The sequence below is a fragment of the Falco cherrug genome, chromosome 2 (genome assembly GCF_023634085.1).
Source record: "Falco cherrug isolate bFalChe1 chromosome 2, bFalChe1.pri, whole genome shotgun sequence".
NCBI classification, from domain to species: domain Eukaryota; kingdom Metazoa; phylum Chordata; class Aves; order Falconiformes; family Falconidae; genus Falco; species Falco cherrug.
In genome coordinates this window covers 79,257,149-79,281,525 of record NC_073698.1, presented here as the reverse complement: position 1 = coordinate 79,281,525, position 24,377 = coordinate 79,257,149, and the positions used below count along the sequence as shown (strand labels likewise).

At 39.3% G+C, this 24,377-nt stretch overlaps 1 protein-coding gene across 1 annotated transcript in view; it reads right to left on the bottom strand.

Moving 5' to 3' along the window:
* Positions 1-253: 253 nt before the first annotated feature.
* The window catches only part of BACE2 (beta-secretase 2), a 55,854-nt gene continuing 31,730 nt past the window's right edge, over positions 254-24,377 (bottom strand). Inside the window, exons 4-9 of the mRNA XM_055702952.1 lie at positions 23,307-23,435; positions 21,971-22,105; positions 18,673-18,774; positions 14,811-14,960; positions 13,591-13,759; positions 254-7,091 (exon numbers count right to left, since the gene is read on the bottom strand). Coding sequence (XP_055558927.1) covers positions 6,838-7,091; positions 13,591-13,759; positions 14,811-14,960; positions 18,673-18,774; positions 21,971-22,105; positions 23,307-23,435 — 939 coding nt within the window. The 3' untranslated portion in view covers positions 254-6,837. The remainder of the gene's footprint in view (positions 7,092-13,590; positions 13,760-14,810; positions 14,961-18,672; positions 18,775-21,970; positions 22,106-23,306; positions 23,436-24,377) is intronic.

Here is a 24,377-nt window from a genome sequence, read left to right as displayed (position 1 = left end):
TACTGAAATGAACTGACAAAAAGTTGAAGCGAGAACATCTCAGTTATTTGGGCAAAAGCACCTTGGGGCTAAACTTGCCTGCCTCTTCCCCTCCCTGCAAGATTCAGATGAGAACTAAAGCTGTTCTGCTTTTTTTCCAGAGCTAAAGCCAGAAGTTAGAATTGAAAGTCACAAAGAGCTATGAAGAATTTGGACGGATATGATTTATCAGCTTTGAAGTTCATCTTAACAGGATTTAAAAAGACACACAGAATAGGTTGAAAGAATTAATCATTTATTTTAAGCAGCACAAAATTTGATTTTTTACATAGTGTTTATCTGAAAATGGCAAGACCTGAAAGTACAAAGTATCAATTCTTGGAAAATTCAGTAATGAGGCTTGACAGTTAAGTGGGATAGATTCCTAACATCACCTGAAGACTGAGTTAAAAAGACTATACCCCTTTTTTTCAAAGTTTTGATCCCATTTTCCTCTCAGTCAATGTTAAAAACATTGTCTATTAAAAAACCCACAAAAATCAGGTGAAGAAATGCCTCTACAAGATGGACTTACTTCCTTAAAGGTGAAATCCTTTCCACGCTTCCTAAATAACTATCAAATAACAGCTGATGTAGTGTTAAAAGATTTCTGCATCTCCATATAAAATTTTCAATAAAAAATGTGAACGGCTTGTTTCAGACATATCTTATTTAAACAGTCAGTCTTGTATAGCTTATGCACACACAGAGTATTGGCTAGCAAAGCCATTTTGCCCAGGATATATTGCAGTAATCCATGCCTTGGTGCTATCAAGAAACTGCCAGTTGTCTTTTCAGTACCACTTCAACGTGACTTTGAGTTCATTTTTTCCCTCCAGAATTTTCCAAAGGACAGCTATGTTGCAAATACGGCCATTTAAACATTCAGCTATATAATTCCTCTCTAACAACACAGAAAATAAACATACCCTTCACAGGTTTGACACGGCCCTATGAAAATTTCCTTCCTCAAAGAGGGATGTGATGAGAGGATGGTTACAAACAATGCAGTTTATTCAACTATTTTGCCTAAGTATGTATCACTGTAAAATCAGAGCAGGCTGCATTGCTCAACTGTTAAAAGCAGAAGTGTCTCACTCACCAAGAAGAGCCAACAGACAGTAAGGGTCCACTGCAGTTGGCGGTAGGACAAAAAACAGCAAGGCCTTCAAGGAGGGGGCTATCATCTGCCTTGGGAATGGCACTAAGTTTCACAGCACCTTGTGGTCCTCCTCTCCACCCCTGTATTTCATAAGGACAGACAAAGGAGAATGTACAGGACCAGTGGGGAAGACCAAGCAGTTAAGTATTTCCAAGTGTGAAGAAAAAGAGGTCTAGGAAATGTAGTCAAATGCACAAAGGAGTTCTTTGCACACAAATTTGGGGACCACTGACATAGATGAAGTTTTGGCTTTAATTCTCCTCCTAATAATAACACAAGTATTTTCAATCTAGACTTAATTTCTAAAGCCTTACAAGCTACTTTAAAACAGGTTTGTGAATGGTCACCAAGAAGAACATATCTTTTGTTAGAAGGCTGAATTTTGCGTACAGGGGTCTTCAGCTTTTAGGAACTTTTTTTGGGGGAGGGAATAAGGAGGCCAGAAGACAATAAGAAAAAAAGACTTGAAGCCAGTGAATTAGTAGGACAGCAGCTATACTCAAATACATCGGTTGCAAGTGATTATCATCAGTCAAAAGGAGAGAACACTTACTGAGGGCTACTTTCTTTTAAATGCTGACAATTACCTTCTGTGTTTTACTTTTTGGCTAGCTTAAAAGAATTCTGTATGTGCCTTCATAGTCTAATCTAAACCTCCCAGTATTTAAAATGTTACCTGACCACAAAGATCCAGCTAAAGCCTAGCTACAATGAAAAGGAGAACCCTTCACGACTACTGTACAGTCACCAATGTCAACATGTTTTAAAATAGCCTGTTTTGTTGCTTACAAATATACTATTGCTCAGGGTAAGACATATCACTATGCTCTTTGCAATATGGAGAGGCCAATAATTCTACTTGAAGATGACTGTGCCCCTTACTCACTTGTGTGTGTGTGTATAATTCCCAGTAACTGCAACAGGCACCTTAAAGTACACTAGCTTTCAAAATATTCAGACAATTGAACCCTTACCCAAGAAGCCAGGTGACTGACTGATGTTACACTTACAGCAGCTTGTCAGCACCTGTAGTCGCTCTCCCATTTTCCTCTACCAAGAACCCTCAGCCTTGATCTGGAAGCCTGGTAGAAGACTCAATTATTTAGCATCTCCACATTTGACAACCATCAGCCAGTTTCAGCTCACTGTAGCCCCTCTGTCAGTTAGTGCTGTGGTACAGACCCATCTTATCCATGGGTTCAGCTGAAGCCAACGATTATATTTCAGGTAACGTTCCTGAGGAGCCGTTACCAGGACTCTGGATTACTCACAAGCCTGGCCTAGCATCTAATTAGGCCCCAGAAGCCAGAAAATCTGACTGGCTCAGAAGATTGCTTGTACCCCATTACCAATCTGTCTTTGCTTCTCTGAACAGCAGCAAGAACTTCAGCAGCCAGAAATGAACAATTTATCAATCAAAGAGTCAAGTTTGACAGGAACTAATGTCTTGGTAAATTTTACAGACCTTTCTTAAAAGGATCAATCCTTTATGCTCTTACAATTTTTAATGAAGTGAAATTAAGGGTAGCTTACTTCTCTTTCCATAATTTCCTTTACTTTTACCTCCATAGGTCATTGTACCAGTGCCCTTCATTATGCAACTCGTATTACTGCTTATATATATGAGGCTCACATCTGAGATCAGGATATGACAATCAACCAGTCCAGTTGTTGGAAACCTCTACAGAGATCAAAGAAGCTTTCAGCAGCACAATCATTTTGGATTATCAGAAAATTTAAGGACCACTCTCTCTGGAAACGTGCCGTGTCAAGCAAGTCTCATAAGCTTTTTCATATTTAAAAGGAAAAGGTTAGTATACAAATGGCTCATCCTTCAATGAAACATAGCCAGCCAACACATAGCAAGTAACTGGGTGGAATACCTAAAGGTCAACTTTAGCTGATAAAGAGTTAACTGTAATTAAGCAACTGATGTGAAAAAGATATCAAAACCGATAGCTCTGAGATTACCACTAGTTAACCTGCACAGCCTCAGAGCTGAGAACTGGAATGGTACACTGCCTTGGTATATTGCGTTCAGGTTGATCCGACATACAAATCCTAAATGCAAGCTTTTTCACCTTAAAAACACAACAATACCCTCTACCTAACTACTTTTACAGAACCTGAAAAAAAAGCTTATTAAAATTCTTTATCTATTTTCTTTAGCATTTAAATTAAGCCAAAAAGCCCATGATAATATTTCTAAAACTCGGGAAGGCAGTGGGATAGAACTAACATATTCCCATGCCTGAACTCAGGTTTAACTACTTGAACTGAAATGACACATCTTCAAATCCCTAATGATTGCATTGATAGCATCAATTATCTAAAAGGCTGCATCCAATAGAACACGGCTTTCTGACATTTTCATAGTACATGATGTTACATTCACATTAGGAGAACACTGCAAGAAATATTGATACATGTACAAAGAATGATTTAAGAGTGCTGTGATTTGGAGCATCCTGTCTTCCACAATAAATAGAGAATATTTTCCAGCACCATCTTTACTCAACACTCTGGTTGTTCACTCCCCTCCCCCCCCCCCCTTTTTTTTTTTTAATCTTATCACTGAAGTTAGTTAAGAGAGCATAAAATACCTCACAGCACTCTCCCTTAAAAAGAAATCAGGGAAAGAGATCACCAGTAAGATACACTTGGTAACACTGCAGTCTGTCATGGTATTTCATCTTTCATAAAAAAATGCTCAAGAACATTATTTTTCTTAATGTGCTGTAGGCTAAAAATGAATCCTCAAGGGTTTCTATTGCTCTTCTTGTTGCCAGAGCAACAAAGCAATACTCACCTGAATATCTGCCAGTCTAAGTATCAATTTACAAGCTGAGATGAAGTTTGTGCCGCTAGCAGATGTCGCTAACAGCATTTTTACTATAAGCCAAATTTTAGTGGCAAGGGATGCCATGAAAACTCAAGAATATATTACTATTTCATTTGTGCTACTTGATTATTGCTCCTATAATTCAAGTCTTTCTATTAAAATGTCTTGACCAATGACATTCAAAGTGATAAGGTAAAACTGAAAGGCTTTTATATGAAATCTAGCGTACTAAAAAGACTTTGTTAAATGACTCAGAAGAAATCTTGCTTGTCATTAGAAAGCATACTAGGAACCTTTCCCAATAAATTCCTTCCTAATACTCTTTATGGTATGGAGATAGGAGGGGCTGGGGAGAGGGAAGCAGTTAAAAAGTAATTTTAAGAGCATACAAGGGTTACTACGTTCTGAATTGAAAAAGGGCTCATTGTTTACACTGTATCAATCCAAATATTCACACTGTGTTTCTGTTTGAAACAGGTGACAGAAGCATTATTTATATTACCACACTGTAGAAAAAAGGAATACAACTTTGAAATTATTTTTTATGTGTAAAACCAAACCCAGGAGGATGGTACAGAACTACATCACGGAATTGGAAACATTGCTATCTTCAGAGCAAAGTCTATTGCCTTAAGAAAAACTCAAGGGAATTTCTTCTTGTTATAATGTGTACTAAAAATTCTAATTCTAAGACATAAAGAAAGATATATATGGAAAATAGAATATGGAGAAAACACCTAAGCTCTATAGTTTCTTACATTTCTTATGATTCATCATTTTCCTCCTCTAAAAAACTAAGAGGCAGAGGATAAAGAAGGCAAACTATTTCCTCCTATTTCCAACATCCTAATTCCAAGAGAAATAATTTTCAGATGTTTTATCACATCATTAATTGTTTTACTCTATTCAGCCAGGTAATCTGAAAGCGCAAGAATTAAAAAGGAAAGAAAACCACAGGCGCTTCCAGTTATGAAGTGAAATACACAAGTTAGTTAAAAAAAAGAAACACAAACCAACAGTGCTTTATTTTCACGCACATTATGTGCACCTCTGTAAAAGCACTATTCCTGAGAAAAAGAAATCTTTGCTCATTCCATGCAGAGGCAGATGCAGAGGCAGTGTGAATCTGAAAGCTGTAGGAAAGGATTACAGGCAAAAAATTTTCTAGGCAAGGAATTGGGAGATTCAGAGCTAAGCTTCCTTTTTTTTTTTTTCCTTGTTTCCCACACAAATATGCAAACTGCTGTGCTATCAAAATGCAAAGGAATTTTTCCTTTTTTTAAAAAAAAAACAACCCCAAAACAACACCACCCACCCAGATAACTAACAGTTATCACTGGACTCCTCAACCTTGCATTGTTTATCTTTCAAACTCACTATGCCAGTGTTGTAGAAAAGCAATGGAGGTGCTGCAGTGCTCACTGCCTAGATACAAGAAAAATTGTCCTATTTGCAAAGAAAATACCATGTTCCGACCTCAGCATTAAGATCTTCGCTTGCACAATGGAGGTCTGGTCAAATATATTCTTCTCTGCTCTCTCCCACTATTGTTTTCAAGTCTTACGACATGTTTGTTTTCAGCCAGTCGGTACTCACTTCATTTGATTGACAAACCGTTGAAGCTAAACTAAACACTTCCAACTGCTGTTCAAGTTGAAAACCAAGCCAGATTACCAGCATTACAGCATTAAGACTTTCACTTCACAATCTGTCCATAAAGACAGATACTTTTCCTTGAACTTCCAGGCTGCTGAGCTCATACAACAACAACAAAAAAAAAAGGTTGACTTTCTTACTTTGTTTTTTCCTTTTTGTTACGCACACAATAGAAACACCAAAAAACCATGGTAGAACCTGGACCTTAGCTTTATTATCTGTCCATACATATGCAGACTAGTCTTTTCTAAATATCAGCCATCCTTAACTCAAAAAAACCCAACAAACCCCCAGAACAACCCACATCAGGGGGAAAAGTGAAAGGCTTTTTTTTTGTGCACCAAAGTGGAAAGTCATGAAGTGCTAATATTTATAAAATCCACTACTTTGAAGCCAAGGAGTTGCATTCGGTTGTATGGAGTGTCCTGTGCTTCAAGACCAGTTCTAAGCCAAATGCTTACCAGTGGTAGCATCCCTGTAAATTAAGAGAGGTAGTCTTGTTTTACACTAAGGCTGAACAAGTTTCCCAGTTTTCACCTCCTCAAACTATTTTGTAATGACTCTCAGGAAGGGTGACCCTCTCAAGTGGCAGCAGTGATCTTGAGGAAAAAAAACCAAACCCAACACAAACCAAAATGTCTTCTTGACCTCATTTGCTTTTCTCTGCTGCTTGTCTGACCTGTCTCCCTCCCCCACACCATAAGGACAGTTTCAAAATGAATTGATGTAAACAGAAAGCAGTATTCATTTAATGCAATTAATAAGAAAGATTGTCAAGGTGGTTTTTTTTCTACAGTCAGGGCTTGATTAGTTAGAAAATACTGACAGCTCCTTTTTTTGTGAAAGGGGGACAGACAATTTTGTTCAGACACTTTTTTTTTTCCTTTTTTTTTTTTTTTTTAAAGAAGGTACTATTGAGAGCATAAAGGCTCATTGTACTGCAGTAGCAAATCCAGTACCATAGCACTTAAGAGGTGGTTAACAGTGCTTTGGTCCAGAATCAGTGTTAGAAAATAAAGCTTAAAAAGTTATGATCCAGGATATTTGGTGGGATTTCAACAGCAATTTGTAATGAACGTAAAAAGGACTGAGGCATTGGCTTCTTCCCCTTGTATTGTTCTTCATTCTGTTTAAGTCCCAGGTTTCACAATCAAGTTTCTCATTTCCATCGATGACGCACTAAGGAGGATTCGTCATTGACCACGTCATTGTCGGTGTAGCGATGCTGACACCGTGGTGGAATAAGCAGCAGGATGATCAGTACAAGGAGGATAATTCCACATAGGCTCATAAGAGCATAGGAGGCAATCCACAACACTGGTTCATGGAAAGAAACGCTAGAAACACAGTTGCTTGCAACATCTGCTGTTGTGAAAGGGCCTTCAATCTCAGATACTGGAAAGCCATCAACTTCTGAGAAATTACAAAAAGAAACACATTAAGTCTGTAGACATCATTTAAAAGCAAATAACAAAAGATCTAGTCTACATGCCTATATATCCTTTTCCCTCATCATCATCATACATCTCAGCATACTCATGTTTTATTGTATTTCTCATTACAATAAAAATGCTAGTATCCTGTATTTATAAACTGGGAATCTGAAGCATAAGGCAACCATGACTCCCACATCTACACAAGGCTGTCAATGAAAGAACAGACATTCAAAGCAAGTCTAACATAGCGCAAATTAAAGCCCAAGCCACTGGATCAACCCTTCTCTCTGGACTAACCTTTCAGAAATGTCAATTTATCAAAGCTTAAAAATCCCACAACACCTACACTGGAGCAGGTCAGGGCCTGGGTAGCTTTTTTTTCTGGCATTTCAACAACAGGAAGAGTACCTCAAACAATTCTTACATCTGTTTGCTGCACTCCAGGGTCTTAAGGAGCAGCAGGCAGGTTCATTAGCTTCACAGGCACCTTAAAGGACTGTGTCTTAAACACAAGGTGCAGGGTGGAGGGCAGTGCAGATACTCTTGCGAGTGGGAGTGAAAATTCAGAAGGAAGAAGTGAGGCAGGAGAGCTGGGTGACAGCCATCCAGAAAACGGCAATAGTGGAGAGGAAGGTCAATGTCAGGAGTGAGAAGCTGGGACATGAAGGAGCAGTGCTGTTGGGCAAGGAGGGAGAAGCTAACCAAGCAGCTCAAAAAATGCAGATGACAAAGCTAAGGCAAGAAGCATGAAGGGGTGCATTGGCAGCTCTGTTTTCAAACAGCTATCCATCTTGGTAACATCACGGACTGCGTGAGTCTTGTTTCATTACCATCACAAACCCCTACTTGTTAAACCAGTATTTGCTAAAAAGGGTTATGCTGCCCATGGTTGTCACAGTAACGGTGCAAGTGAGGCAAAGTTCCCTTGAGTTGTGGACAGGGCTACATGTATTGTAAAAGGCAGAGCAAGTGAGTTGCCTAGGGCAACAAAGTATTCAGAGCAGTTCCTATCTGCAGGTGCATGGCCAGGGAAGGATGGAAACTTTTCAGCTTGCTTGGGGCAACTAGAAGCCTACAGTTAGTACTGTTTGTGTATTATAACAGCAGTTGTAATTCACTTCTCTAGTCAGATTGTCGTGGTTTAACCAGGACTCAGTTTTAACATTCCTGCTTAATTTCTTGTTTTACACAGACACACTCTTGCCAAATTGTGATTGATCCCACCTACTGAAAACAGTATCTCTTACACATATCTTAAGATGACTCCTGAAAGCACCTTTAAAGAGATTTGCATAAAACACCCTTTGGAAAGAAGAGGGGAGCCTGGGTTTTGGAGAAGCAGGAAGGTGGCCTTTAAGGTTCTTTGTGGAGAAACAAATGCAAATAGGTAGGCTGCTTTATCTGCAATTTATTGGGAGAGATTTTAGTTGATATTGAGTTCCTGGCCTCCCAACACCTTTTAAGGTTTAAGTCTTGTCAGACAATTCAACTTAATTGCGGGCTGCTGTTGAAAGAGACAGTCCTGCTCATCCTCACTCCTGTCCCTTGCTGCATCTTTTGTACTGGCGCTAGCGACTGGTAGGCTGCAAGGAAAGTCAGGGCAACTCACTGATCTGATGGAAAACCAACCTGTCATAACAAACAAAATGCCCAAACCAGGAATTTTCTGGAAGATCACTCAACTGAACCAACCTCTTCTCCAGCTGCAAGTGTGGCAAGACTCCTTTAGCAGCAATATGCTGCAGGGTGGACTGGGTGGAACCTGGGGCTGCACCCACAAGCACCCTAACACTGATAAATACCAAACACATACTCTCTCAACTCAGCAGGTGGCAATAAACCGGCCCGTGCAGCCTGTATCATCAGCATATCTTTGCCAAGATGCTGCCGTTACACAGATATGGTAAGGGTGCTGCACAGTAGTGGACAGACTTGTAAAAAACTGCCTACAAGGTCTGTGGCAGAAATCCGTTTTGCTCAGAGTCCCAGTATTGCACTTTGTCTACCATGTAATTGTTTCTTCCGGACATCTCACCCCTTCAAACCATTTCATCTGTCTCTATGAAGTCCTGCAGCAAAACCAAACTAAACTACATTTAATACTAATGTGAAATGCAAAGCGTAAGTATTACTACTTTGGAATTTAGTATTTGTAGAAGTGAGGGGGGAAAAAAAAAAGGCAGCACAATAGCACAATTTTCCACCTTGGAGATAGCTTTGAAAATAAACAGTCCCTAATTATTCATTATTTGGCTTGAGTACAATAATTACTGCTATTAAAAAAGGCAATACAAAACTGTTGCCATAGTGGTCGACATTTTAAATTACATTTTGAGAATGCTTGATAGCAGCACAGCCTCTGCTTTCTTCCCTCCAAAAAGAAAAGTTTTCCCTCACCCTCTTACACCCCCGGAGAAACTGAGAGAAAATAAAAAAGGAAATTTACCTAAATTTTTCAAACAAGCCCTTAATATGAACTTTCACACACGCTTAGCATATTACACATTAGCTGAAACAGGATATTTTGGCATATTTTTTTCAGAACATCTGGTTGTAGCTACCTGCAATAAATTCTTGACCTTGAATAAATGAGGTTTTCTTCATTATTGGTGATTACAGGACAAAAATGGCACCTCTGAAAAAAAGCTATTTTGTAACATTTGTGTAGAACTCACACTCACTCACTCACCATCTTGGCTGGTTTGGAAAGGAACCAAACCTGAAGTTAGATCAAATTTATCATAAAATTGTAAAGTGTGGCTTCAAAGGGGCCCCTGGAAGTCACCTAGTTCAGCCTCCTACTTGGAGCAGGACTGTCAGCATCAATAGATCAGGTCAGCTGCACTGTATCCAGCCAGGTCTTGAAAACACTGAGGATGGAGACCCCCTGATCCCTCTGAGCAGCCTGTTTCAGTGCTGTGCCACCCTCCTGGTGAAGAAGAAATTCCTCATGTCGAACTTGAGCCTTCCAGAATGTAACTAGTAAATATTGCTCCTTGTTAATATAGTTTCACTTACATTCACCCTTGGCTTGCATTCAACTTCAGGCCCACCATAATCCCCAGTTCTTTTTCTGCAGGGCTGCTATTCAGCCAGTTCGTTCCCAGACTGTACCCATGCATGGTGGTTTTCTGCTTGATGCACACAACTTTGCAATTCTGTTCACTAAAACTCCTCAGCTTTCTGCTGCCCAGTTCTCCAGGTTACTGAGGTCCTTCTGGACCGGAGCGCTGCTATTCATCATGCCATCCATTCTCCTAGGTTTTGTGCCCATGAATTTGGATGCATTCTGTCTCATCACAACTCAGTGTAAAGTCATTTATGATTAATGACTGGTACATTTCTTCCCCCCAAAATACCCAAGTGTTGCCCCTATGACCTTCCCACTTACTACACAAATACTAGGAGTTTAATGCTGCTCAATGCCAAGGTACCATTAGGTTACTTCACTAATACTAACCAGTTGATCTGAACATCTTGTCTTAAGAAGGGACCTAATCCAAAACCTCTCCTAGTCATCCCATAAACAGTAGGTTACCCCTGAAATTATCAACAGACAATGTAGAGGAATTATAGAGGAATGAAGGCAGGTTAATTAACATTGATAATATAGAGCTGTGGGCTGGCTTCAGGGGCGGTGGGTTGGCTGATGTGGGTAAGGTGCAGCTGTGGCTGGTTTTAACTTTAACTTAACTACTTTAACTTAAGTAGTTAAATAGCTCTAAGGGATATGGAAGAGGAGCCCTGGATGAAGAGAGACCCAGAAGAAGCAGAGGGAGGAGAGAGAGCGTCCTGGATGTAGAAGAGACAAGGAGAGGCCCTGGGAGAAGCAGAGAGAGGAAGGGGACCTGGATGAGGAGAGGCTGGCTGGAAGAGGAGCCCAGAGAAGAAAGACTCTGGATGCAGCAGAGGCAAGAAGCAGGGTGGACTGGCCTGAAGAGGATGAAGAAACAGGGCAGACAGTAGATGAACTGTTGAAACCTTGTGGGGGACTGGTGGCTGTGCTGGGGCAAGGTGTGGGAGCTACTTATTGAAGTTAACCTGGTATGGGATGGTAAAAGCCTTGTTGCAGCTGGCTAGTTTGGATAGTGCTGTGACAAGGCAACTTGAAAAAAATTTAATTTAGTAAAAGGCAGAATAAGTCTTAAAGGGTTTCACATATTGAGGAAAAAGGAAATTCCTTTTCCCGCTACAATGGAATAGCTTCCTGCAGCCATCTATCTATCTCTCCTCAGTCTTGATATATCATGAAGAATGGAAATGGTACAACGAGTATTGTGGGATAAGCCAGTTCTCATCTCTATCCAAGTCTCAGTAGAAACTGGGGAGTTCAATAAAGTTAAGGCTTTCAGCCTGTTCTCATTTTTGTACTTGGCACGTACCCACTTAACGTCTTATAAAAAGATGGGCTTAAATTTAGTGTTAACACTATTGTAAACAAGAAACTATAGGTCATTGTAAAGCCACCCCAAATGGTCTTTTATATTTTTCTGTTTCTGAAGATTCTTGCCAACAGTAATTCAATTTAATTTATGCCCACAAACAGACTAAAAAGCTCCAAATAAATTACATTAATATAGTTGCTATGGAGGACGTGGCTGGCCTCCACAGAAAGCCAGTTAGGCAGCTTAATCCCTCACACTGCACTGACTGCTAACCACTCACAGTTGTAGTTTTTCTGATGAAAGTAGTGTTAAATATGGAAACAACAAGCTGTGAAGAAGTGAATTCAGCATAACTGGCACATCCAGCAAAATGTCATCTGCCCCGTGTGAGTGGAGTCTGAAAAATCAGTATATCTTGTCTCAGTCAGTGGCTTGTGTCATCTGATTTCTCAAGAAGCTACGTTCCTGTGATGCTAGGTTAGACATACGCATGAAACTGTGACAAAGAATCAAGAAGGAAATGCCTTCTAGCACCAGCTGGGTATCATCATGTGTCCAAGCTCATGTAAATTCAGATTTCTTTTCTATTCAGCACGCTCAGTTCCTCCTCTCTAGATGAGGTTGGCAGAACTGCATGAAGTGGCCAAACTCTATGCTTCTACGTAGCAATATTAACATTAAGGTGCTATTATGGTTCCCTGGTTCTTTTGCTGAACAAAGATGTGCTGTCAAAGCCATTCTTAAAGAGTACCAGCTGGCTCATGCCCCCTGCTGACCACATGTCGGTCAATATGTTCTGTCAAAATGCCCCCTCCTCTCTCCATTAACAGTTGCAGTGTGACAGGGACAGGAGACAGCTTTATGCTTGCTAAAATTGCAGTTAGGAAGCACAAGGAAGAATGAAAGGCAGGAAAACCTGGTCTGCAGTATTTTTCTAGTTACACTCTCCTTCCAGATGCATTCAAAATGTGTCTTTCATCGCTGCATGGTACCTCACAGAGGTCTTCATTAAGCAACCCACATCAATACCCAGATTTTCTTTCGTGGCAAGCTCAAAGATGACAGTTTCTAACACATTAACAATGGAGAGATTAAAAAAAAAAAAAAGCAGCTTGTAAAATGCCCTGGAGCTACAACTCAGCTAGCTAGTATTTCTCTTTTCCCCCTCAATTACCTGGCTGCATTAAGCACTCAGTACTTACTGCCCCTACCCTCTTTAACATAAATACCAGGGATTAAAGCAGCAGTCAGTTTCAGTCCTTTCCTCATGCAAATCTCAGGATACAGTGTTTTTCAGAGCATAGACCACTTCTGTTTGGGACAGAGACCTGCATATGGGTGTACATCCTTTCCCTCCTTTCCCACTTGTATGTTCTTGTGGTACCAAAGCAATGTCGGGAAGAAAGCCCGGAACTTAATTTTAGCTACCCTTGGTGAGAGAAACCATGAAAAAGCAAGAAAGTTAACCAGCGCTGTAAAACCAACCAAGAATTACAAGCTTTTTCACATTTCCTCAGCAGCTAATTAAAAAATTAATGGCTTTCTACTTACACCAAGAACACTATTTGTTTAGAACCAACACAAACACCACATGTCTTAATTTGAGTCCCATTTTCATCTTAGCTCGCTCTTTGAGTATTTCTGAGAGGCTGAAAAGGCACAATTTACATTAAGAGAAAAGCATGAGTAAGGTACTTCGCTGCGCATTGCAAAGGTTAGTCAAAGAATTAATTTATCTGCAAATTAGAACAGGAATTACAAAAAAATGAAGCTGCATTAAAAAAAGGGACTTGTCTCATGTTAACTGTTGGGGAAATAGACACAGACAGATGCATCAGGAAGATCCCTGAGGGAAGAACACAGCTAAGATACCCTGAGCTGAGGCTGATTTACTTCATGCCAAAAGACTGTTCTGTGCAATGCAGCTTTTCTTTTTTTTTTTTTTCCTTAAAATCGGAATAGCTTGGAATTGCTCAAAAATACCACTTCATGAGTAACCACACTTTTCCCCATCAGGTAAATGGCAAAGGTGTTTCTCTGAGAGAGCAGATGTTTCCCCACTCACCAAGTCCTGAATAATATTTCTCTTACCTGCACATGGACTCACTGCAAAGCCCACTCTCCTCTGGGCTCTGTCAAATATTACATAGAAGCCTTCCATGACTGTAGCGCCAATAACTAGAGCATTAGTGGAAGAAGAGATGCCAAATCGGTAGCACTGTAAATTCTCTCCTATTCCAAGGATGGGTTGAATATAAAGCTATTAAAAAAAAAAAAAAAAAAAGTCAGAGTGTAAGAAGCAACACCACAAAGTACTTAGAAGTTCAGACCTTTTGATTTTTATATTCAAGCACTCAAACTCCACTGGAAATAGAGAATGAATAGGGGCAAACAGATTTCTGTACACGATTTAAAACTAGTCAAAGCTTACATGCAGGTAAGAGGTAAAGCTCTCTGACTCTAAGCTTAAATTTGAACACAGTCAGTTGCTATGTGAAGGTCAACAGCAAATTCATGACAGCCACTTCCATAAGGGAAGGACAGCTGAGAAAGAACTTGGGATATGAACTCAAACTACAGAATAATTTTATTATTTTAAAAATTATCAGGATGGAATTGATTCAGAGAGCAACCAGTGTCAGCTTCAAAGCTCTAGATTCATAAATTCAAGTCACATTTCACCCTTTGTCTCCTCAGGGAAGACGACAGATAGCCAAGACTCATGATCAATACAGAAAAAGCTCATCATAAGGGTTTACTGTATTTCAAGTTAAAATGTACTTAGTAGGTTCATTCTTCCCTTTACTTTTGACCATCCCCTGAGGTAAAAGACTGTATTAGTATTGACAGAGGATACCAGCCTGTATTGCAACCTATACTAGAAGGGAAGCCAGAGAGGAAAAATAAAAGCTGGGATGGAATAATAATAAAACAACCAAGTTACAGAAACTGATGAAGAGATTACATAGGCTCATTGCCAAGACTGTCATATTCAGAAGTGCTCCAACTCAGAACACCATGAAAACAGAAGAAAAAGTTGCCTATTTTTCCTGACAATACGAAATAATAATTCCCAACTACATGGACTGCATTCGGAAGGAAACCGTGTTTTTCTTTTTTGGTTTTGAGTTTGACAAGTTTGTTATTTTCCCTATTTAAAATCTGATTTTTAAAATTCCATATAAAAATATTTCCCTTGTATGCAATAAGGTAGTTCTCTATTACTGCTAAAAATAGCCCCTGTTTTTAAAAGCATGTGCTTTTAGTAGTAAAAATAAACACATAACTGAATAGACAAAGAAAGTTGAGACCTGTGGTAGGATAGAGATCCGGAACGACCTACTGGAGTTTTCATCCCTCAGGTAAATGGAGAGTTTGGGAAATAAGGACCAGGGTCTTTCAGTTTTATCCCAGCATGCAAGCTGTGAACCAGTCCAGAAACCAGAAGAGAATTCTTGTATCTATTAAAAAAAAAAGTGATACATACAGATTACATACATTTTGATATATTTTTCGTAAATCATCACTACCACTATTTGATACTTCTTCCACTCCCATGGAGAAATTCAAGCATGAACACAAGTCTGACAAAGTGCTCTTTTTTTTTAAGGTTCAAAGCCTAACGCACAAATTGAGGTGCATTATGACCCATTATGACTTGGAAGAAGCAGAAAGAGGAAACAGTCAGTTTAGCTCTCCCTTCCCTACCCATTGGTGTCTCACTACTTCCACTTCTGCAGTGAACATGTACGGCCTCCCAGAGCAATCAGGACCACAAAGCAGCAAAGCATCAATTATCTACCTCTTCTCTGAACAGCTCTGACCAAATGCCAATGCTTTGAAGCAACAGATATTTTTTTAAAAACAAATCAAAATACAAACCACATGAATATGTAATGCAGTCATCTCCCTTCCTTACATACCTATAACTACTTATTCACTTTTAGGGTTCTGAAGCCAAGGGCTAAGGCAAAATCTCCTAGCATCTAAAGGAATCAAGGTCTGCTACAGTCAATGGGAAGAAACATGTCCCTCTATCTCAGGGGTCCTCAAACTATGGCCCACAGGCCGGATACGGCCCCCCAGGTTCCTCAATCCGGCCCCCGGTATTTACAGAACCCCCCTGCCCCCCCCCACCGGGGGTTGGGGGGGGAAACCAAGCAGCCGCAGATGAATTCCTGCCACTTAATCCATGCGCCAGCCCCCTGTTTAAAAAGTTTGAGGACCCCTGCTCTATCTCTTTTGCTGCCTTGCCACTCACTACCAATACAATATGTTGTATTGTATTGGTAGTGATATAATACAAATAGATATGATTTTGAAATAAGGTTGATTAACAGTACTCCTTAATACATCCATGGCACTAACAAAGCAAAAAGCAAAACCCTGCAGAGGTCGTTTGCCTAAGACAAACATCTTGTCTAATGTTCATGTTCCCTGAAGCTGATAGGCTGCCAGATGAGGGGAAAAACCTTCCCTAGTGCATTACTTTGTGCTGATTCTTTTTCTTATGTGAAGCAACATTCAAGGCAGGATCTTGTTCTGATGCTGCACAGCCAAAGTCTCCCATTTGGGAGAAGACAAAAGATGGAACCCAGCCTCGCCACTCCTCTCCTTTGTATTTATCTGTGGTATCGATTATTTTGCAAACACCAGCTCATACATTAGTTGTATGGCATTTTACAGGTGACAAGTATTCACCTCATACCACATACTCCTGTCAACGAAACAGTTGTTAGGGCTGCACAGTATTAATTCTTCCAGGTGCTCATCTCTGTTCTTGGGCCAACAAGCATACGGTCACGTAAACACACAATGGGACTTACCATGACAAACAGACTGCTTTTACCCATAACTCTCCATGTATGCTTAAGTGTATCTCTTGGCATAGGACAGAATGCTCTGCCCCTCACAGCCAAGGCCCAGGCCAGACCTGCTGAAAAAAATAGTTCTCCTCTCTTTCCATTTTCTCTTGGAAAGCAGAGCTTGTGATCTGAGAAAAACTGCAAGATAGCATCCTGACTGGACAGAACAAGTCTATAAAGTGCTCTCATTTAAGTGCCTACTTTCATTTCCCAGAAAGATGGTTTATTACGTTTCACTACTTTGTCTTACTTCTGTATGCTGAAGAAATACATTAGGGGAGATTTGGCTGTATGACACCTAAAACGTTGTTACAACAAAGACTTCAGGTTTATTTGAGCCTTCCTTCCTTTCTTCAACTTATTAACTTAACATTACTTTAATGCCATGAGTAGACATGCTGTTCTGACTTCAGCTCAGTGAGGTGCAGATAGCTGCCACCCCTCTGTGTCTACACATCTGCCAAAACCACCACCCTCCAAACCTGCCAACATCAAACTGCACCTATAGCTCCTCCCTAAAAGACTTTAGTCCAAATAAGTAAGGTTTAAAAAACAATCTGCACCAATGAAGAGCATAAAGCTCACAGCCTTGGTTTTTAATGGAGCTAAATAAAGGAATCCTTCACATGCAGTTATCCCAGCGTACCTGAGGGGGCAATAACATCTTGCTGGGAAGCTCATAACAAGCTGCTAGGAGCAGGAGCTTGTTAACCTGGTTCATCTGTGGTCAGAGAAGTATGTCTGACTATAGCAGATACATAAAATCATCTGCAGTACGTAGCCTGCCAGAAGCACAGAGCGCTAAGAGTACGGTTGTGGTGCCATGGTAGAATTACTGAAAATACCCATTTTCCTGACGTTGCTCCTACACAGCTGGAATCTGATCTGTACATTTTGTAACTACTTTCTTATTTAATAGACTACCTCCTTTGTTTAGAGCTGTGAAAGCAATTTTTTGTGTGTGTGGAGGGAAAGGGGTACAGCAGGAAGGTCTTTGAGATTAACAAGAAACCCTAGAACAGATAGTTTATGCATTTTTAATAGGAAGAACATAAACCATTAAGCACAGTGAGTGAGTGGTTCCTCTTTAATACCTTATTGATCAGTTGACTATTTACTTGTCCTGTGGAAGGCCCCAGTTCAAATGCCCTGACCAACATTGGAGAGGAGTGTGGACCACCGTGACGCACTTCACAGGAGGGTGCCCTATCCACCAGGTACCATTACAAGAGCTCTTGGGTAGGCTTCTTTCAATTCCCCCCTCATTGACTGAAATTGTTTGTCAATACTTCAGTGCTTTGGCAAAGAGAAGAACTTTTCAACCAGGGAAGCTGAGCCACATAAGGCAACTGCTACATTTATTTCAGACACTGAACACCTGCAGGCAATGAAGAATACTTCACGTCAAATCTCTGCTCTCCATCAGGTAGGAAAAGGATCTCAATCTTGAATTATCAGCATACAGGCAAATACTCTTGTCTTTTGGGCAGCCAGCCAATAGTATGGTTATTGTATTTCCTGTGATTTGCAATAACTACTGCTGTCTGATTGTGAATCCATGACAAAAATATTAAGATTGTTCACATTGAAATATCTGGGATTTATTCTTCATCTAACTTTCTTGGCACTGCTCACTGTATTAAACCAACATTTATGATTAGTTTTTATTAATCAGAAAATGCTGCTTCAGCTACTCCACACTCAGATAAATTCACCATCCCCATGCCCTGTTTCTAAAGCCCACTCTATTTTCAAAGAAAGATTCTTTTAAACATAAATAAGTCAATAATGAAGGTCAAAGCAGCTTTATTGATACAAATAACCCTAATGAATGGTATCATTCTGTACAATAAGCATTACATTTGGAAAGGAACTGCTTGCAGTAGCAGGTTCTTCTACTTTTATAAACACTCCATTTTGAATGAAAGGACTGATTTTTGCACTCAGTACTTTGAATCAGAGCAACAGGGATTATGTCCATGTTTCTGAAATCCTTAGAACAAAATATTCCGCCTCTGCACTATTTCTGATGCATTTCCATACACACGTGTCTTGTTTGTACTTGGACCATCCCTCTTCCCTCCTCCCCTTCCCTTTTCACCTCTTCTTTTCCCTTTTCCATTTCCATCAAAGACTATCAGTCATTTCTCATTTATTAACAGGAGCAGACCAGGAATAATTCTGTTCCACTCAGATTAAAACCCTATGACTTACAAGGTAGATAGCAAAGATGACATTCCTTTCAAAGATCATGTGATCATGTAATAGGAATTTAACATTTCAAGCAGATTTAATAACATTAGCTTACCAGGGATGTGCGAGCTATTGCTTGCACAACAGCACTGAAGACTTTCTCGGGCAGACGGAGGAGCGTGGTTCCACTGTCTACAATCGCTTTATCGGCATTATACTATGGAGGGGGGAAAAAAAAGGAGAGAAATTACACACTGTAGTTAATGTAATGCAGATTCCACTGTTTCATAACAATGACAAAGCTGTTCCTTTTTGGTAGCTGTCTTCCCAAACCTACATGTCATACCTGTCAGCAGCTCTCTTTAGTTGATAGCTTGAATTCAAATGAAGTCTGAGAGCAAAAGCAAGATATGGTCAGCCTAGACACAAGAGTGAGTTTATCTGTGCCACTCAGGAAATTAATGTATGTCACCACAGCTGGTGTAAATGGCCAAACCACTGTAAAAAGAAGAAAAGCCCGGCCCCTCTCAGGGGTGTCAGCTAATTCACTTTACCTCCCATGCACTTTGGGCAAAAGCACTCTTGTGGTCAATACAGACAGATGCTAAGCATGCTGACGTAGCTTAACATATATGTCCAAGCCCTGAGTCAAGGTGTCTGCCATCATGGAAAGTACTCACATAGTTTAAAAACAATACAGCAGCCTATTTTTAATGGCTGGCTTATCTAATTTAAGAATAGTCAGGGAACATTAGGTCTCATTACATGTCATGTTTGGTACTGGCTCAAAGAGTACAAATGCCAAATGCTGCACCTTACTCTCCTCAACTGCTGAAAACCACTAAAATACAGACAAAAAGCAAGTACAAAGAAACTTGAGATTTCAATCTTGCTGCCTCAAAATCTGCACTAAAAAACCTAAGCAAACATTTATCTTCATTATTAAAACCCCAACCCTCAGACTAAGAGATTTCAACAAACTTCAGATACAGTAAACAAAGAATAAACATTTTAAAAGGTACATCTTTTTTCATTAACTCCTTAAAAACTATAATTAATTGTAGAGAAAAAAAAAGCAAGTAGCAGTGGCAGCTGTTTTATTAATACTTTTGTTGCCATCTTAGGCAGCAAGATCAATATTACTGAACAATGACATGTTTATGGGATAATCATAAGACACAAGGTAATATACAGCATAAGTTTTTAGGAAGAGGTCAAACAGCAAGCAGATTTAAAATACACTGGTTTAGAAGTTACCAAGTCACATGGAATGTCTTTAGCACAGTGACAAAAATAAAATCCACCAAAAAGTAAAAAAGTAACTCTGACTTAGTTATTTTCGTTTTGAAATAAGAGCTGCTATAGGTTGCCAAGCAGAGCTTAAAGCAAAGCAAACGAGAAACCATTTATTATGCACTCAAAAATAATTCTAAAGAGTGGAGAGAAATATCAAGGCATTGTGGAATCCACTTTAACAGATTTGTACCACAAATACATAGTCACCAGCATCCTGGAAAGCCACCCTTGGAAAGAAGTAGGTAGAAGGCACAGCCAAGAGGGTCAACCACTGACATAAACCCATGCAAAATGCCTGGAGCAGCAGGGACTAGACACCTGGATTTTCATGCTGCGTACAGCATACTTGCAGCAGGCAGTAACTTGCCTTCTTAGTCTTCCTGCTTAATATTTAACAGTGCATCCTGTGCAATGTGGGCTGCTGGCAGCTCAGTACTTCTGTTGGGCCTGGTCGGCCAGGCTCAAGGCCACAGCTGCAGCCTAACACTGGACAGATTCCCAGCATTGAAGCGAGGGGACTACTTTTCCCTGGCAAGGAAAGGAGTAGTCGCTGGTGATCGTTACAAAAAATGTTCCATTTCCTAGAAAACAACTAAGAGGAGAGAGGGCACATAGTACATCATCCCATACAGTGAATTATGCATCCTCTGCCAGCCCCTAAACTAGCCAAACTTTAATCATACTGGCTCTAATTTACTGTTCTTCCTCTAGATTTTTGCAGGAAGATCTCCTCTGATCAAGAAAGAATGATGCCTTCTGAACCAGTGAGTAGCATACTGTGCTAATACATACAACATGAAAGCAAATCCTGGCTCAGAAAAGAGCAACAATAACAGGAAACTTCCATAACACTGCTAGATTTTTAAGTGAGTTGTTTTCTGGAAACATCATGTATTAAACCATCAGTAGAAGGGCTTTTCTTCAAAAACATGTTGTCTGTTTTTTAAGGCAAGAAAGAAAAGCAAACACAAACATTTACATTAAAGGACAAGCAGTTTTGCTTTCCTAACAGTATAATAGAGGCAAGGATTTAAACAGAGCTTGTTTTGCTTGTTAAGTTGAAAGATGGTATGACTCATTTTAAATATTTTATATGGGAATAAAATTTACATATTTTGTAAGGAAATATAATATTTATGCACATGTAAGTTTTTTATCATGAATTTCACTTAATTTCTATAAACTATAAAAACTTTAGAATTATCATATTCCAATGATTTCCAACTAAGAGAACAAACATAAGATAAAATGAAGATGTGTGATAGAAACAGGGCATGAAAATTACAGAACTAAAATCAAAACATGAATAGCAACAAGCAACAATAAGAAACAAATAAAACACTGGCATACACACATATCTGCCAGAAAAAAATTAAACAGCTTTGGAATAAAAATTGCTACAACACAGCCTTACTAGACTGATCCAGAGACAGCAGAACATTATTCCTAATAAAAACAGAAAACATATCCATCAGGAATAATAACTGGCAAGGCTGAAGCAAGTAAAAGTCGATTACAAAATAGTAACAAAAAAACCCCCAAAAAATAAGAGGCATAGGATGCAATACTTTGGGAAGCAGCCCAGGACAACACCTGCTCAGTAGCATCGTGAACTACACGCTTAGACATCTCTACAGGGGTCAGTCTTCCCTTTTCTTTGACCAGAATTGCTTTAAAACTCTTTGGTTTGGCTTTACTGTATAACAGAAACCCATAAACTGTAGCTGTTTAAAGACAGTTGTCTCCTTGAATCAATGCACCATCTTCAGTCTTTAGACATCTTTGTTACAACTGAAACTAGACCAGATGCTGAGCCCTTCCAAACCACAGCAGCCTTGATTTTCAGTGGACCATTCACTTAACAATTGTAGCTTAGTTTCAAATTTACCAAAAATACTATCAATGACTTTAAAGTCCTCTGAAGCAATTTTAGCGTGCTTGATGTACACACTGCATTTCACATGGCTCATTCATCTCTTTCCAAAGTTACCATGTAGCCTTAATGCTCAGAAAAGACTGCAATACACATCTGCTTGCAAAGACAAAACCGAGCAGTTCAGTATTTCTCTTAACCAAACTTGTATTTTATATGGACAGAAAGACATAATTGCAAATACCTCTCTGCAGTCCAGTTTGAGGTTCTGTCCTCCAACCTCCAGTTTGAGAATTTCAACCTGATAATACCACTCCTCTTTGATTGGTGTGTACCAAATATCACCCTTGTACAGACTTGGTTCAATTCCACCCAGAACCTAAGGGAAAGGAGAAAGGAATTCATATGCTTTAAAAGCCCAGATGGTTAGTTTTGGGCCAAGTACAGGAAAAAATGATAATATTTAATTGTGATACACAGGACATCAATATTCTAATTTAGCACTATTTGTAAGGATTTTACTGACAAGTCCTTTGCCAATAATGAAGCAGTATGAAACATATAGTCATTAAATAGATTGTACTTCAGTCAAACAGAATTCCCATGATGGGTGAAATTACCAGCAAGCTCACACCGATTCCATTATGAAAGCTCCACTGTTTAAAATCAAAATATTATGTTCAGTGGTTTAATCTAGACATTGTATAAAAATAGGACAAAATATTAAACTTGCACATCATAAATTCACTTTATCAGATCAGAAAAGCCTTAATGTTGTTCAAGAACATTTCATTTTTCTTACATCCAAAATGGAATATGACCATCCTATCATTGCTATCACTATTACCTTCCACCAAAACTTATGCTGAAGCTGACTGGGAGCATACAAGATCATTAGACTTTGAACTAACGCAAGTGAGTTCTCTCTTGGGCTTCATTTATTTCAAGTGCGTTAACACTTACAGCATGTGAATTCACAGGAAAATAACTATTTGTGATCAGCTCCTGTGCTGACATGCTTATTTCAACATAATTCAAGAATAGTCATTCCAATTCCCAATCCCAGATAAATAATGGCCAATTCTTTGTCCCACTAAAACCGAAAGGACTTTCCAAAGTAACAACAAGCAGAAGATCTGGTCGTCAGATTTTTTCCTTTAATATGCTGTCTACAAAAAAGGACAAGAGCCTTGAATCCTCTCCCCCTTTTTACATCATATTCAACCTCATCAAAATGCTACCGTAATTTTTTTTATAAGCTTAGCAGCTGAGTAAGGGACTACTCAGTTTGAGAAAGGTAGGGAATTGCCCTGAGGAAACACCAAAACATTTAAGTTTCTCTTCATTAAAATTACACTTGAGTTTTGAGAAGTTTACTCAAACTTGAGAGAGAAAAAAAGAATGGAGAATGAAAATAAGGACACATTTGAGTTTTGCCCAAGTGCTTACCTTTTCTTTAAAATAATCTAAAACATTTAATATTTTTAAACACTAGATTTGGAAGAAGTAGGATAGTCATAGAAAAGAGGGAGAGAGATTAACAAAGGTACATCTTCCCTCTCAGATTGACAGATACCCACAAGACTACCTCCGTTGGTACCACTTCCAGAAACGGGCAGCCCAGCACCACACATCTGCAAGGAGAAAATGTTGGGGATCTTTGCCTGCCTCACAAGAGAATCAAAGAACGTCTCCACAGAACTCGAAGGCTTGAAGGTGTTGAAATACAAAACAAAAAAAAGAATTGCAGAAGTATTAATTAAAAAGTTTCTTTGCAGAAATGAGCAGATCATTCAAGCAAAACCACTTTTCACAAGTAAATTGAATTTGTGACAACCAGGTGATGAAAATTCTAGATATAATAAGTCATTAAATAAACATCTGTCATTTTTCTGTTTCTGTTGTTTTTAGAAACATTTTTACTCTTGACCACTGTCACAGAAATCCCTAAAGCACAGGAGTATTTTTCAATTGCAGTTTTCAAACTCAAATACTAGTTTCTGTTTCAGGCAGAAACTCTCACCAATGCTTTCTTTTTGGAAAAGGTTTTGGGATATTAGAACAGTGAAATGTAACTTGCCCTTGGCAACTGTCCACAACAAAAAGGCAGAATTTTAAAGTGAGGATTTTCATTTTTTAAATATTGTTTAATTCTAATTAACTGAATTCAGTGGCCCTCATATCTTCTTCTTTCTTTTAAAGAACTTCATATCCAAGCACACTCACTTCAACTGATTACTGGCCAACAAGTTCTTTCCTATGCTGCATGGCATGCTTTCCTTTGCTGTTATTAGAGTACTGCAATTTCATTGTAATTCAGATTTCTGTGCAGATACATCTCATGACAAGCAGACCTTAGCTAACTTGCACGGTGTCAAGTGCTCTTACTACTCAAAGCACAGAGCAGCCTCAAAAGCCAACAACACTTAAGTCTTTGGAAGAAAGGAAAATAAATGCCCTGAACACACCATTTGCCCAAACCAGAGTCTGAGAAGCAGCTCTTCTCTGTCTGTTGACAGTGTATGACAGCAAGTACGACAGAAGTCAATACAATGATCACACAACTCTGAATAAAGCATTTTAATTCCAGAATTGGCAGGCAGTATTGAATCATTTGTTCTACGAGATATATATCAGTTTGTGATCTCAGA